Here is a 16,561-nt window from a genome sequence, read left to right on the forward strand (position 1 = left end):
TGAATACTGTTCTGTCCGGATAACACATAGATGGTGGACAATCTATTCCTAGTATTTACTGTCTGTCTCTTACCAACTGAATACTGTTCTGTCCGGATAACACATAGATGGTGGACAATCTATTCCTAGTATTTACTGTCTGTCTCTTACCAACGGAATACTGTTCTGTCTGGATAACACATAGATGGTGGACAATCTATTCCTAGTATTTACTGTCTGTCTCTTACCAACTGAATACTGTTCTGTCTGGATAACACATAGATGGTGGACAATCTATTCCTAGTATTTACTGTCTGTCTCTTACCAACTGAATACTGTTCTGTCTGGATAACACATAGATGGTGGACAATCTATTCCTAGTATTTACTGTCTGTCTCTTACCAACTGAATACTGTTCTGTCCGGATAACACATAGATGGTGGACAATCTATTCCTAGTATTTACTGTCTGTCTCTTACCAACTGAATACTGTTCTGTCTGGATAACACATAGATGGTGGACAATCTATTCCTAGTATTTACTGTCTGTCTCTTACCAACTGAATACTGTTCTGTCCGGATAACACATAGATGGTGGACAATCTATTCCTAGTATTTACTGTCTGTCTCTTACCAACTGAATACTGTTCTGTCTGGATAACACATAGATGGTGGACAATCTATTCCTAGTATTTACTGTCTGTCTCTTACCAACTGAATACTGTTCTGTCTGGATAACACATAGATGGTGGACAATCTATTCCTAGTATTTACTGTCTGTCTCTTACCAACTGAATACTGTTCTGTCTGGATAACACATAGATGGTGGACAATCTATTCCTAGTATTTACTGTCTGTCTCTTACCAACTGAATACTGTTCTGTCTGGATAACACATAGATGGTGGACAATCTATTCCTAGTATTTACTGTCTGTCTCTTACCAACTGAATACTGTTCTGTCTGGATAACACATAGATGGTGGACAATCTATTCCTAGTATTTACTGTCTGTCTCTTACCAACTGAATACTGTTCTGTCTGGATAACACATAGATGGTGGACAATCTATTCCTAGTATTTACTGTCTGTCTCTTACCAACTGAATACTGTTCTGTCTGGATAACACATAGATGGTGGACAATCTATTCCTAGTATTTACTGTCTGTCTCTTACCAACTGAATACTGTTCTGTCTGGATAACACATAGATGGTGGACAATCTATTCCTAGTATTTACTGTCTGTCTCTTACCAACTGAATACTGTTCTGTCTGGATAACACATAGATGGTGGACAATCTATTCCTAGTATTTACTGTCTGTCTCTTACCAACTGAATACTGTTCTGTCTGGATAACACATAGATGGTGGACAATCTATTCCTAGTATTTACTGTCTGTCTCTTACCAACTGAATACTGTTCTGTCTGGATAACACATAGATGGTGGACAATCTATTCCTAGTATTTACTGTCTGTCTCTTACCAACTGAATACTGTTCTGTCTGGATAACACATAGATGGTGGACAATCTATTCCTAGTATTTACTGTCTGTCTCTTACCAACTGAATACTGTTCTGTCTGGATAACACATAGATGGTGGACAATCTATTCCTAGTATTTACTGTCTGTCTCTTACCAACTGAATACTGTTCTGTCTGGATAACACATAGATGGTGGACAATCTATTCCTAGTATTTACTGTCTGTCTCTTACCAACTGAATACTGTTCTGTCTGGATAACACATAGATGGTGGACAATCTATTCCTAGTATTTACTGTCTGTCTCTTACCAACTGAATACTGTTCTGTCTGGATAACACATAGATGGTGGACAATCTATTCCTAGTATTTACTGTCTGTCTCTTACCAACTGAATACTGTTCTGTCTGGATAACACATAGATGGTGGACAATCTATTCCTAGTATTTACTGTCTGTCTCTTACCAACTGAATACTGTTCTGTCTGGATAACACATAGATGGTGGACAATCTATTCCTAGTATTTACTGTCTGTCTCTTACCAACTGAATACTGTTCTGTCTGGATAACACATAGATGGTGGACAATCTATTCCTAGTATTTACTGTCTGTCTCTTACCAACTGAATACTGTTCTGTCTGGATAACACATAGATGGTGGACAATCTATTCCTAGTATTTACTGTCTGTCTCTTACCAACTGAATACTGTTCTGTCTGGATAACACATAGATGGTGGACAATCTATTCCTAGTATTTACTGTCTGTCTCTTACCAACTGAATACTGTTCTGTCCGGATAACACATAGATGGTGGACAATCTATTCCTAGTATTTACTGTCTGTCTCTTACCAACTGAATACTGTTCTGTCTGGATAACACATAGATGGTGGACAATCTATTCCTAGTATTTACTGTCTGTCTCTTACCAACTGAATACTGTTCTGTCTGGATAACACATAGATGGTGGACAATCTATTCCTAGTATTTACTGTCTGTCTCTTACCAACTGAATACTGTTCTGTCTGGATAACACATAGATGGTGGACAATCTATTCCTAGTATTTACTGTCTGTCTCTTACCAACTGAATACTGTTCTGTCTGGATAACACATAGATGGTGGACAATCTATTCCTAGTATTTACTGTCTGTCTCTTACCAACTGAATACTGTTCTGTCTGGATAACACATAGATGGTGGACAATCTATTCCTCGTATTGACTGAATGTCTGTCTCTTACCAACTGAATACTGTTGTGAAGAGAGTTTGTCTGTTTTAAATGGTGCACATTGTGAAATAAACAAGCGTGTTTTTTATTCTTCAATTATCTTGTTGCTTAATGACCAACCAGGAGCGTTGATCGTGACCACAACAGAAGAACCACATCTCCACCTTAAAACAATCCTTGTTGCTTTAATGACCAACCAAGAGCGTTGATCGTGACCACAACAGAAGAACCACATCTCCACCTTAAAACAATCCTTGTTGCTTAATGACCAACCAAGAGCGTTGATCGTGACCACAACAGAAGAACCACATCTCCACCTTAAAACAATCCTTGTTGCTTAATGACCAACCAAGAGCGTTGATCGTGACCACAACAGAAGAACCACATCTCCACCTTAAAACAATCCTTGTTGCTTAATGACCAACCAGGAGCGTTGATCGTGACCACAACAGGAGAACCACATCTCCACCTTAAAACAATCCTTGCTGCTCATTGACCAACCAAGAGCGTTGATCGTCACCACAACAGAAGAACCACATCTCCACCTTAAAACAATCCTTGTTGCTTTGTTCTGTTCAATCTGCAGCCTCCTAACTTAACTTGCTGATGCATTTCCCCAGACCACAGAACAGTAGTTCACCTGACTCCCAATTAATGCTTGGGCTGTTTTCTTAAGAATCTTTCCCGGTAAATCTTATATCCTTCTGATAATGCATGCAGTTTTATTTGACATTTTTACATAGATGAGCTATTTGAGACGACCATGATAAGCAGTTGTCTAGCTGCACCCCTCAGTTGGTTTCTACCACTTCCTCAATGTGTACTCCCCCATACTTAATTGCATCCCATGCTGTGTTGGCCTTTTCCTGAATGAACAGACCAACATAACCATAGGTTTCTTGGTGTGCAAAACAAATTTGTTCTGGCAAACCCAATCCCTGATATTTCCCAGATCTACTTGTAGAACTTGCTGTACCTGTTGAACCGATTGTCTTGTTGTATACATTGCAGTATCATCTGTAAACATAGCAGCTTGAGTTTCAGATGAGGCACAAGGAAGGTCGTTGGTATATGTTAAGTAAAGGGGGTTGACTAGTTACATTCTGCGCAGCTTCTTGTAGGAGGTGAAGGCCCCAGGAGGAACTGACTTGATGCCATTCTGCTCCAGACGACTAGGAGGGAGAGAAGGAGGGAAGGAAAAGGGTGAGAGTGAGGGAAGGAAAAGGGAGAGAGTGAGGGAAGGAAAAAAAAGAGAGGGTGGGAGACAGAGGGGAGGAGAAGGGAGGGGGAGAGACCCATCGGCAATGAGATTCATTCAAATTACACCCATGTAAGATATAGGAGAAACTTAGGTTAGTCTCTCTTTCTCTCTGTGTGTGTGTAAGTATGTGTGTGTTTTGTGTGTGTGAGAGACAGGAAATGTTGAGGGTATCAGACACAGTTTGACATATTTGTGTGACTGGAGCCGTTAGCTGACCAGGGGAATGCTCACCTGTTAAACTGCCAAACCACTCAGAGACTGCAACATTACACTACTAACCCCTCTGTCTGTCTCTCTCTCCTTCTGTCTGTCTCTCTCTCCTTCTGTCTGTCTCTCTCTCCTTCTGTCTGTCTCTCTCTGCTTCTGTCTGTCTCTCTCTGCTTCTGTCTGTCTCTCTCTGCTTCTGTCTGTCTGTCTCTCTCTGCTTCTGTCTGTCTGTCTCTCTCTCCTTCTGTCTGTCTCTCTCTCCTTCTGTCTGTCTCTCTCTCCTTCTATCTGTCTCTCTCCTTCTGTCTGTTTCTCTCTCCTTCTGTCTGTCTCTCTCTCCTTCTGTCTGTCTCTCTCTGCTTATGTCTGTCTCTCTCCTGTCTGTCTGTCTCTCTCTCCTTCTGTCTGTCTCTCTCTCCTTCTGTCTGTCTCTCTCTCCTTCTGTCTGTCTCTCTCTCCTTCTGTCTGTCTCTCTCCTGTCTGTTTCTCTCTCCTTCTGTCTGTCTCTCTCCTGTCTGTTTCTCTCTCCTCCTGTCTGTCTCTCTCTCCTCCTGTCTGTCTCTCTCTCCTCCTGTCTGTCTCTCTCTCCTTCTGTCTGTCTCTCTCTCCTTCTGTCTGTCTCTCTCCTGTCTGTTTCTCTCTCCTTTTGTCTGTCTCTCTCTCCTCCTGTCTGTCTCTCTCTCCTCCTGTCTGTCTCTCTCTCCTCCTGTCTGTCTCTCTCTCCTTCTGTCTGTCTGTCTCTCTCCTGTCTCTCTCTCTCTCCTTCTGTCTGTCTCTCTCTCCTTCTGTCTGTTATTCTTCTGAGAAAGTCTTAGAAAGTCCCTCTCTCTCCCTAACCTCAAACACATTCTACTATTTCCTCATCCTCCTCTCACCATATCTTTTTCTCTCCCTCCTGTCTGAGTGTGTGTGTGTGTGTGTGTGTGCATGATCCTGCATGTGCATGTGTGTGTGTCCTTCAGGTCTAAGAGGTTAAACCACAGGGGATGTTAAGTTAAGTTGAGAGATGAGCCTGTGTAAAAGTCAAGGGTTAAGTGTCCATATATGGACATGGTCGGTGTGGAGGGGCGGTGTGGTAAGCTGCTGTCAGGGAATAGAAATATCCTTTCTAGAGCAGCTCTGATGCATTAATGATACACACACACACATCAACTCTTACTGGTCAGATGGCCACATATTCATCTGATTGGATAAACTGTAGCATATACATATATTAATACAGGATATCCAATGACACACAGACATATCTTATTGGTCAGCGGGCCACCATATCAATATGCAATGACAATCATGATGATTATACAGTATTTATATGGCACATGAACAGTATGAATGGTCATAGGTGATGTGGTTATTCTACGTGGTGTGGTTATTCTATGTGGTGTAGTTATTCTACATGGTGTGGTTATTCTACGTGGTGTGGTTATTCTACGTGGTGTGGTTATTCTACGTGGTGTGGTTATTCTACGTGGTGTGGTTATTCTACGTGGTGTGATTATTCTACGTGGTGTGGTTATTCTACATGGTGTGGTTATTCTACATGGTGGATTTATTCTACATGGTGTGGCTATTCTGTATGGTGTGGTTATTCTACATGGTGTGGTTATTCTGTATGTTGTTGTTATTCTACATGGTGTGGTTATTCTACATGGTGTGGTTATTCTACATGGTGTGGTTATTCTACATGGTGTGGTTATTCTACGTGGTGTGGTTATTCTATGTGGTGTGGTTATTCTACGTGGTGTGGTTATTCTACGTGGTGTGGTTATTCTACGTGGTGTGGTTATTCTACATAGTGTGGTTATTCTACATGGTGTGGTTATTCTTCATGGTGTGGTTATTCTACATGGTGGATTTATTCTACATGGTGGATTTATTCTACATGGTGTGGCTATTCTTTATGGTGTAGTTATTCTACATGGTGTGGTTTTTCTACATGGTGTAGTTATTCTAAATGGTGCGGTTATTCTACATGGCATGGTTATTCTATATTGGTGAGGTTATTCTGTATGGTGTGATTATTCTATATGGTGCAGTTATTCTAAATGGTGCGGTTATTCTACATGGCAAGGTTATTCTATTTTGGTGAGGTTATTCTGTATGGTGTGGTTATTCTATATGGTGCAGTTATTCTACATGGTGCGGTTATTCTATGTGGTGTAGTTATTCTATATTGGTGTGGTTATTCTGTATGGTGTGGTTATTCTATATGGTGCAGTTATTCTATATAGTGCAGTTATTCTATATGGTGCAGTGATTCTGTATGGTGTGGTTATTCTGTATGGTGTGGTTATTCTGTATGGTGCGGTTATTCTGTATGGTGTGTGATGTCTCAATGACCCTACTATTTGGCTGTTTTTGTGATGCAGAATAGACATTGGTCTCAATGTGATTTCCTGTTTAAACGAAGGTTAAATGAATTAATCAAATAAATCAATACTAACACCAGTACGTAAATTGACCAGGTGTGGTGATGAGCATGAACTGACCATGTCGACGGTCTCAGATCTCGCTCATGGCTTCGAGGGGGTGAGCAGGTATGGCCACCTCGTATCTTATAAACCATAATTAAAGCTTTGTGGTCTTGTTGACCGTGTGTGGTCATGCTGACCGCGTGCAGGACTCACATCTCAGTCATGGCTTCAGGCAGGTGAGCAGGAATGGCAGTGAGGCCCTTGCCTCTACAGTCTACGATGTTGTTACTACAGGAACACATGGGAGGACAGGAGCCAGACGCCAGGCTACACGGCTGGACAAACGCACTGTCACTCTGACCTGGAGAGAGAGAGCGAGAGAAAGAGAGGGAAAGACAAAGAGAGAGAGTGAGAGAAAGAGAGAGAAAGACAAAGAGAGAGAGAGCGAGAGAAAGAGAGGGAAAGACAAAGAGAGAGAGTGAGAGAAAGAGAGAGAAAGACAAAGAGAGAGAGCGAAAGAGAGAGAGCGAGAAAGACAAAGGGAGAGAGCGAGAGAGAAAGAGAGAGAGAGAGAGAGTTTAGAATGAGAGAGAAAGACAAAGAGAGAGAGAGAGAGAGAGAGAGAGAGAGAGAAAGAAAGGGAGAGAGAGTTTAGAATGAGAGAGAGTGATTATTGTGTATTATTGTATGATTATTAGTTGCTGTGTAAATACCAGGTGATTTCTGGACAGTAAATAAAAGTCATACCAAGGGAAGGACATGGCATAGAAAGGCTCCACACAAAATCTAGTGCTGTACCTCAGCTGGTGAACTCTAACCTCTGTCTTACCTGAGCAGGTGACCTCTACAGGTAAACTCTACCCTCTAACCTCTGACCTCTGTCTTACCTGAGCAGGTGCCCTCTACAGGTAAACTTTACCCTCCAACCTCTGACCTCTGTCTTACCTGAGCAGGTGACCTCTACAGGTAAACTCTATCCTCTGACCTCTGTCTTACCTGAGCAGGTGACCTCTACAGGTAAACTTTACACTCTAACCTCTGACCCCTGTCTTACCTGAGCAGGTGACCTCTACAGGTAAACTCTATCCTCTGACCCCTGCCTTACCTGAGCAGGTGACCTCTACAGGTAAACTATATCCTCTGACCCCTGTCTTACCTGAGCAGGTGATCTCTACAGGTAAACTCTATCCTCTGACCCCTGTCTTACCTGAGCAGGTGATCTCTACAGGTAAACTCTATCCTCTGACCCCTGCCTTACCTGAGCAGGTGAACTCGTTCTTCTGCAGTTCAGCCAGGTTGAGTCCCCTGAGGGTTGGAGGGGAGCTGCACTGTGTGTACAGACCCAGGGTGGGCCTCTGTCTCAGCCAGGGAGACAGCCAGGACAGGTGACAGTCACACCTCAGACTGTTAGAGTGGAGACGACTGGAGGGAGAGGACGAGGAAGAGGGAGGTTTATTGTCCAATGTACCAGGATGTCAAAGGAAATGTGTATTGTGCTTTCCCAACCCTCTGAAAAACACAGAGAGGTTGGAGTAGAGGGTAACCACTAGGAGAGAGAGAGCGAGAGGAGGGGGGATCCCTTACCCATCTCTCACTGAGACTCTCACTCCAAACCATCATCTGCACAAACACATGCACAGTCTGAACCAGTTTCCCCCATACTGTTGTAGCCCTATACTCTAACCCTAACTCTCAGCTTTAACAATGGAGGGGATTCTAGTTGTGTGTGTGTGTGTGTGTGTGTGTGTGTGTGGGGGGGGGGTGATTTTCAGGGGCTTAACAGTTTGATTTCCAGGGGCGTCTGTCGTTGGACAGTTTGTTGACAGGAGCTTGGTGCCTTGAAGTCCCAGCAAATCCCCCACAACCCTTCTGTGGTGGGTGGAAGGGGACCAAGTCTCCTGAGAATGGGCCTGGGGGTTTGGGTCCCCCCCAAGAGGCTGGGCCTTTTCTGAGACAGCGCTACATCTCTGATTGACTGGTTTATGGGTACAGAGGCATTCATACAAGATGTGTGTATTTGAAGTGTGTTTCTCACTAGCGGTTGGCTCAGCCAAATTTCAGTAGGCATCTGCCTCTGATTCCAAAGGTTGCATGTTCGAATCCACTGATAGAAAGTTGTTGTTGATATTTTAGTTTTAAGCCCATCTCAAACCTGAAGCATTCAGAGTTAATGCCCTTAAAGCTGCAATATGTAACTTTTTGGGTGCCCCGACCAAATTCACATAGACGTTGTTATTGAAACAAGTCCAAGGAGCAGTAGATCTGTTCTATGTGCACTACTTCTATGCTTCCCGTGCCTAAATGACATGTTTGTCCAAGGAGCAGTAGATCTGTTCTATGTGCACTACTTCTATGCTTCCCGTGCCTAAATGACATGTTTGTCCAAGGAGCAGTAGATCTGTTCTATGTGCACTACTTCTATGCTTCCCGTGCCTAAATGACATGTTTGTCCAAGAAGCAGTAGATCTGTTCTATGTGCACTACTTCTATGCTTCCCGTGCCTAAATGACATGTTTGTCCAAGGAGCAGTAGATCTGTTCTATGTGCACTACTTCTATGCTTCCCGTGCCTAAATGACATGTTTGTCCAAGAAGCAGTAGATCTGTTCTATGTGCACTACTTCTATGCTTCCCGTGCCTAAAGGACATGTTTGTCCAAGGAGCAGTAGATCTGTTCTATGTGCACTACTTCTATGCTTCCCGTGCCTAAATGACATGTTTGTCCAAGGAGCAGTAGATCTGTTCTATGTGCACTACTTCTATGCTTCCCATGCCTAAAGGACATGTTTGTCCAAGGAGCAGTAGATCTGTTCTATGTGCACTACTTCTATGCTTCCCGTGCCTAAAGGACATGTTTGTCCAAGGAGCAGTAGATCTGTTCTATGTGCACTACTTCTATGCTTCCCGTGCCTAAAGGACATGTTTGTCCAAGGAGCAGTAGATCTGTTCTATGTGCACTACTTCTATGCTTCCCGTGCCTAAATGACATGTTTGTCCAAGGAGCAGTAGATCTGTTCTATGTGCACTACTTCTATGCTTCCCGTGCCTAAAGGACATGTTTGTCCAAGGAGCAGTAGATCTGTTCTATGTGCACTACTTCTATGCTTCCCGTGCCTAAAGGACATGTTTGTCCAAGGAGCAGTAGATCTGTTCTATGTGCACTACTTCTATGCTTCCCGTGCCTAAATGACATGTTTGTCCAAGGAGCAGTAGATCTGTTCTATGTGCACTACTTCTATGCTTCCCGTGCCTAAATGACATGTTTGTCCAAGGAGCAGTAGATCTGTTCTATGTGCACTACTTCTATGCTTCCCGTGCCTAAATGACATGTTTGTCCAAGGAGCAGTAGATCTGTTCTATGTGCACTACTTCTATGCTTCCCGTGCCTAAATGACATGTTTGTCCAGGGAGCAGTAGATCTGTTCTATGTGCACTACTTCTATGCTTCCCGTGCCTAAATGACATGTTTGTCCAAGGAGCAGTAGATCTGTTCTATGTGCACTACTTCTATGCTTCCCGTGCCTAAATGACATGTTTGTCCAGGGAGCAGTAGATCTGTTCTATGTGCACTACTTCTATGCTTCCCGTGCCTAAAGGACATGTTTGTCCAAGGAGCAGTAGATCTGTTCTATGTGCACTACTTCTATGCTTCCCGTGCCTAAATGACATGTTTGCGTCTTTTACTTTTGGTTTTTAACATCACATTTAAATGAGGCAAAACGATTAGAATCTTAGCAACCAGGAAATGGCGGAGCGATTTCTACATATTGCATCTTTAAGAATTTGGAATTAATACCAGAACATGAACCCTTACTTTAAATATTCAGAGTTAATACCAGAACATAACCCTTACTTTAAATATTCAGAGTTAATACCAGAACATAACCCTTACTTTAAATATTCAGAGTTAATACCTGAACATAACCCTTACTTTAAATATTCAGAGTTAATACCAGAACATAACCCTTACTTTAAATATTCAGAGTTAATACCTGAACATAACCCTTACTTTAAATATTCAGAGTTAATACCTGAACATAACCCTTACTTTAAATATTCAGAGTTAATACCTGAACATAACCCTTACTTTAAATATTCAGAGTTAATACCAGAACATAACCCTTACTTTAAATATTCAGAGTTAATACCAGAACATAACCCTTACTTTAAATATTCAGAGTTAATACCAGAACATAACCCTTACTTTAAATATTCAGAGTTAATACCAGAACATAACCCTTACTTTAAATATTCAGAGTTAATACCTGAACATAACCCTTACTTTAAATATTCAGAGTTAATACCAGGACATAACCCTTACTTTAAATATACAGAGTTAATACCTGAACATAACCCTTACTTTAAATATTCAGAGTTAATACCAGAACATAACCCTTACTTTAAATATTCAGAGTTAATACCTGAACATAACCCTTACTTTAAATATTCAGAGTTAATACCTGAACATAACCCTTACTTTAAATATTCAGAGTTAATACCAGAACATAACCCTTACTTTAAATATTCAGAGTTAATACCAGAACATAACCCTTACTTTAAATATTCAGAGTTAATACCTGAACATAACCCTTACTTTAAATATTCAGAGTTAATACCTGAACATAACCCTTACTTTAAATATTCAGAGTTAATACCTGAACATAACCCTTACTTTAAATATTCAGAGTTAATACCAGAACATAACCCTTACTTTAAATATTCAGAGTTAATACCAGAACATAACCCTTACTTTAAATATTCAGAGTTAATACCAGAACATAACCCTTACTTTAAATATTCAGAGTTAATACCTGAACATAACCCTTACTTTAAATATTCAGAGTTAATACCAGAACATAACCCTTACTTTAAATATTCAGAGTTAATACCAGAACATAACCCTTACTTTAAATATTCAGAGTTAATACCAGAACATAACCCTTACTTTAAATATTCAGAGTTAATACCAGAACATAACCCTTACTTTAAATATTCAGAGTTAATACCAGAACATAACCCTTACTTTAAATATCCTAGATCTGCACCTGTAGGGGTATCTTCATCCTGATCTGTTTATACAATAACTGTGTCACTAAGTAGTAGTGATGGGAAAACCATAGTTGCAGATCACAATATTATTCTTGACATTATATACACTTTGACTCCAAGTATCGATTTGTAAAAAACAGGCAGTGTTAACTAGTGATAGTCGTCTGTAACTGCGCCAAAACTAATCGAAACAAAATGTTCTCCTGCTCTCTGGTCTCTCTGCATCAGACGCATAGCACACACCCGTCTGCCCAACGTGGGCTCGATGTCTACAGGGTACATTGGGAAGATGCCGTTTACACAGTGTTTGCTCATTGCCAAGACGTCTTACAGATGTACAGTTCTACATTCTACAGTTCTACATGGTTTATGCGTCGGTCAGACATCAACATTCTATTCTGATGTCTCTCTGACATCTTCCCAATGGGAAAACATTCCCCAAACAACATATTCCCCACGCAGTTTGATATGTCGGCCACCTAAGTGTCATGAGTTCCCTGGCAGTGCATGTTATCTGGGTTTGAACATCAAATCACAATCAAATTGCAGAATTGAATAGCAATTGATCTAGAATCGTGAGAATCGCAATACATCTAGAATCGCAATACATGTAGAATCACAATACATCTAGAATCACAATGCATCTAGAATCATGAGAATCACAATACATCTAGAATGGTGAGAATCGTAATACATATTGAATCGGCACCAAAGTGTCATGAGTTCCCTGACAGTCCTACTGAGTAGTGAGCAGAGAGGGACTCACAAGGTGCGTAGTTTGGGCATGTGGTTGAAGCTGGAGACTGGAATGCTGCTTATGTTGTTGTTGTTCAATGTGCTGCCGAGAGAGAGAGAGAGAGAGAGAGAGAGAGAGAGAGAGGGATCGAAAGAGGGAATGAGAGAGAGAGGGGGAGAGAGGGAGAGAAAAAGAGAAAGGGAGAGAAAGAGGGAGAGAGAAAGAGAGAGAGAGAGAGAGAGAGAGAGAGAGAGAGAGAGAGAGGGATCGAAAGAGGGAATGAGAGAGAGAGGAGGAGAGAGGGAGAGAAAAAGAGAAAGGGAGAGAAAGAGGGAGAGAGAAAGAGAGAGAGGGAAAGAGAGAAAGAGAGAGAGTGAGAGAGAGAGAGAGGGAAAGACAGAGGTAAAGGAAAAGAAAGAAAGAGAGAGAGGGATAGAGAGAGAAAGAGAGAATATTAGTTGACATTCCTTCGGAGAAGAAAGCTGCACACAGACACAGTCTCTCTCTATAATACTTACAGAACCTCCAGAGTTCTCAGAGCACGGAAGGCTCCCTCCTCGATGCAAGTGATGTGGTTCTTATCCAGTTGACTGTAGACACAAAACACATATAATGGCTTCCATGAGAGAGAGAGAGAGAGAGAGAGACAGCGACAGAGAGACAGCGACAGAGAGACAGAAACAGAGAGAGAGAGAGAGGGAGAGAGAGACAGAGACAGAGACAGACAGAGAGAGAGAGAGTGTGTGTGTGTGTGAGAGTGTGTGTGAGAGTGTGTGTGTGTCACTCACAGGTTCCTGATGTCTGTGGCCCCTCTGAAAGCTCTCCTGGGAATGGCTTGGATAGCATTCTCACTAAGGTCCCTGAGAAGGGAGGAGGGAGGGAGAGAGGGAGGGAGGGAAGGAAGGAGGGAGGGGGTGAGAGAGGGAGGGAGGGAGGGAGGGAGAGAGGGAGGGAGGGGGTGAGAGAGGGAGGGAGGGAGGGGTTGAGAGAGGGAGGGAGGGAGGGAGGGAGGGAGGGAGGGAGGGAGGGAGGGAGGGAGGGAGGGAGGGAGGGAGGGAGGGAGGGAGGGAGGGAGGGAGGGAAGGAAGGAGGGAGGGGGTGAGAGAGCGGGCGGGAGGGAGGGAGGGAGAGAGGGAGGGAGGGGGTGAGAGAGGGAGGGAGGGGGAGGGTTTGAGAGAGGAGGAGGGAGGGAGGTGCGGGAGGGAGGAGGGGAGAGGGAGGTGAGGAGTGTGAGAGAGGGAGGGAGGGAGGGAGGGGTGACGAGATGGAGGGAGGGTGAGGGGCTGAGAGGGATGGGAGGAGAGAGGAGGGTAGAAGGGAGGGATGGAGGGTGAGAGAGGTGCGAGAGGGAGGGGAGGGAGGGAGGGCGGTGAGAGAGGTGCGGGGGTGAGGGGTGTGAGGAGGAGGGCCCTTTTCTTTGGGAGGGTAGGGGGTGACGAGAGGAGGGAGGGAGGGGGTGAGGTGGGGGTGAGAGAGGGAGGGAGGGGAGGGGGATGAGAGAGGGAGGGAGGAGGAGGCGTTGAGGGCGTGAGAGATGGGGGGGGCGGTGAGATGAGGGAGGGAGGGAGGGGGTGAGAGAGGGACGGAGGAGGGGGTGAGAGAGGGAGGGATGGGGGTGAGAAGGAGAGGGAGGGAGGGGTGAGAGGGTTGAGAGAGGGAGGGAGGAGGGAGGAGGGTGAGGAGGAGGGGGTGAGAGAGGAGGGGAGGGGTGAGAGAGGGAGGGGAGGGAGGAGGAGGGGGTGAGAGGGAGGGAGGGAGGGTGTGAGAGAGGAGGGAGGGAGGGGTGAGAGAGGGAGGGAGGGAGGAGGAGGGAGGGAGGAGGAGGGAGGGAGGGAGGGAGGGAGGGAGGGAGGGAGGGAGGGAGGGATTAAAAAAAATGGAAAAAAAGAAGGAAAAACAATTTAAACAAAGTGTAGCTTTTTCCAATGTGAAATTCATGTAGAAAGAAGAAGAGTACAGAGCAGACAGTGTGGAGCAGACAGTGTGGAGCAGACAGTGTGGGAGCAGACAGTGTGGAGCAGACAGTGTAGAGCAGACCAGTGGGAGCAGACAGTGTGGAGCAGACAGTGTGGAGCAGACAGTGTGGAGCAGACTGTTGTGGAGCAGAACAGTGTAGAGCAGACAGTGTGAGCAGACAGTGTGGAGCAGACAGTGTGGAGCAGGGACAGTGTGAGGCAGACAGTGTAGAGCAGACAGTGTGGAGCAGACCGTGTGGAGCAGACAGTGTGGAGCAGACAGTGTGGAGTAGACAGTGTAGAGCAGACCGTGTGGAGCAGACAGTGTGGAGCAGACAGTGTAGAGCAGACAGTATGGAGCAGACCGTGTGGAGCAGACCGTGTGGAGCAGACAGTGTGGAGCAGACAGTGTGGAGCAGACAGTAGGGGGGCAGACAGTGTAGAGCAGACAGTGTGGAGCAGACAGTGTGGAGCAGACCGTGTGGAGCAGACAGTGTGGAGCAGACAGTGTGGAGCAGACAGTGTGGAGCAGACAGTGTGGAACAGACAGTGTGGAGCAGACAGTGTGGAGCAGACCGTGTGGAGCAGACCGTGTGGAGCAGACCGTGTGGAGCAGACAGTGTAGAGCAGACCGTGTGGAGCAGACAGTAGAGAGCACACAGTGTAGAGCAGACAGTATGGAGCAGACAGTATGGAGCAGACAGTGTAGAGCAGACAGTAGAGAGCACACAGTGTAGAGCAGACAGTGTGGAGCAGACAGTGTGGAGGCAGACAGTGTGGAGCAGACCGTGTGGAGCAGACCGTGTGGAGCAGACAGTGTGGAGCAGACAGTGTGGAGCAGACCGTGTGGAGCAGACAGTGTGGAGCAGACAGTGTGGAGCAGACTGTGTGGAGCAGACAGTGTGGAGCAGACAGTGTGGAGCAGACCGTGTGGAGCAGACAGTGTGGAGCAGACAGTGTGGAGCAGACAGTGTGGAGCAGACCGTGTGGAGCAGACAGTGTGGAGCAGACAGTAGAGAGCACACAGTGTAGAGCAGACAGTGTGGAGCAGACATTGTGGAGCAGACAGTGTTGAGCAGACAGTGTGGAGCAGACCGTGTGGAGCAGACAGTGTGGAGCAGACAGTGTAGAGCAGACAGTGTAGAGCAGACAGTGTGGAGCATACCGTGTGGAGCAGACCGTGTGGAGCAGACGTGTGGAGCAGACCGTGTGGAGCAGACAGTGTGGAGCAGACAGTGTGGAGCAGACAGTGTGGAGCAGACCGTGTAGAGCAGACCGTGTGGAGCAGACAGTGTGGAGCAGACAGTGTGGAGCAGACAGTGTGGAGCAGACAGTGTGGAGCAGACAGTAGAGAGCACACAGTGTAGAGCAGACAGTGTGGAGCAGACAGTGTAGAGCAGACAGTTTGGAGCAGACAGTGTAGAGCAGACAGTGTAGAGCAGACAGTGTGGAGCAGACAGTGTGGAGCAGACAGTGTGGAGCAGACAGTGTAGAGCAGACAGTGTGGAGCAGACAGTGTGGAGCAGACAGTGTGGAGCAGACAGTGTAGAGCAGACAGTGTAGAGCAGACAGTGTGGAGCAGACCGTGTGGAGCAGACAGTGTGGAGCAGACCGTGTGGAGCAGACAGTGTGGAGCAGACAGTGTGGAGCAGACAGTGTGGAGCAGACAGTGTGGAGCAGACAGTGTAGAGCAGACCGTGTGGAGCAGACAGTGTGGAGCAGCAGTGTAGAGCAGACAGTGTGAGCAGACAGTGTGGAGCAGACCGTGTGGAGCAGACGTGTGGAGCAGACAGTGTGGAGCAGACCGTGTGGAGCAGACAGTGTGGAGCAGACCGTGTGGAGCAGACCGTGTGGAGGCAGACCGTGTGGAGCAGACAGTGTGGAGCAGACAGTGTGGAGCAGACCGTGTGGAGCAGACAGTGTGGAGCAGACAGTGTGGAGCAGACAGTGTGGAGCAGACAGTGTGGAAACAGACAGTTGGGAGCAGACAGTGTGGAGCAGACCGTGTGGAGCAGACCGTGTGGAGCAGACAGTGTAGAGCAGACCGTGTGGAGCAGACAGTAGAGAGCACACAGTGTAGAGCAGACAGTAATGGAGCAGACAGTATGGAGCAGACAGTGTGTAGAGCAGACAGTAGAGAGCACACAGTGTAGAGCAGACAGTGTGGAGCAGACAGTGTGAGCAGACAGTGGGGAGCAGACCGTGTGGAGCAGACAGTGTGGAGCAGACAGTGTGGAGCAGACCGTTGTGGGAGCAG

At 45.4% G+C, this 16,561-nt stretch overlaps 1 protein-coding gene across 1 annotated transcript in view; it reads right to left on the reverse strand.

The window, feature by feature from the left end:
* Positions 1-16,561, reverse strand: part of LOC109877215 (slit homolog 1 protein) — a gene marked incomplete at both ends in the record, with an annotated part of 97,188 nt that overhangs the window by 33,603 nt on the left and 47,024 nt on the right. Inside the window, 6 exon segments of the mRNA XM_031817385.1 lie at positions 3,784-3,855; positions 6,779-6,926; positions 7,824-7,987; positions 12,380-12,451; positions 12,868-12,939; positions 13,138-13,209. Of these exon segments, the coding sequence (XP_031673245.1) occupies positions 3,784-3,855; positions 6,779-6,926; positions 7,824-7,987; positions 12,380-12,451; positions 12,868-12,939; positions 13,138-13,209 (600 nt within the window).

This window comes from Oncorhynchus kisutch, unplaced genomic scaffold, assembly GCF_002021735.2.
Source record: "Oncorhynchus kisutch isolate 150728-3 unplaced genomic scaffold, Okis_V2 scaffold1009, whole genome shotgun sequence".
Lineage (NCBI taxonomy): Eukaryota > Metazoa > Chordata > Actinopteri > Salmoniformes > Salmonidae > Oncorhynchus > Oncorhynchus kisutch.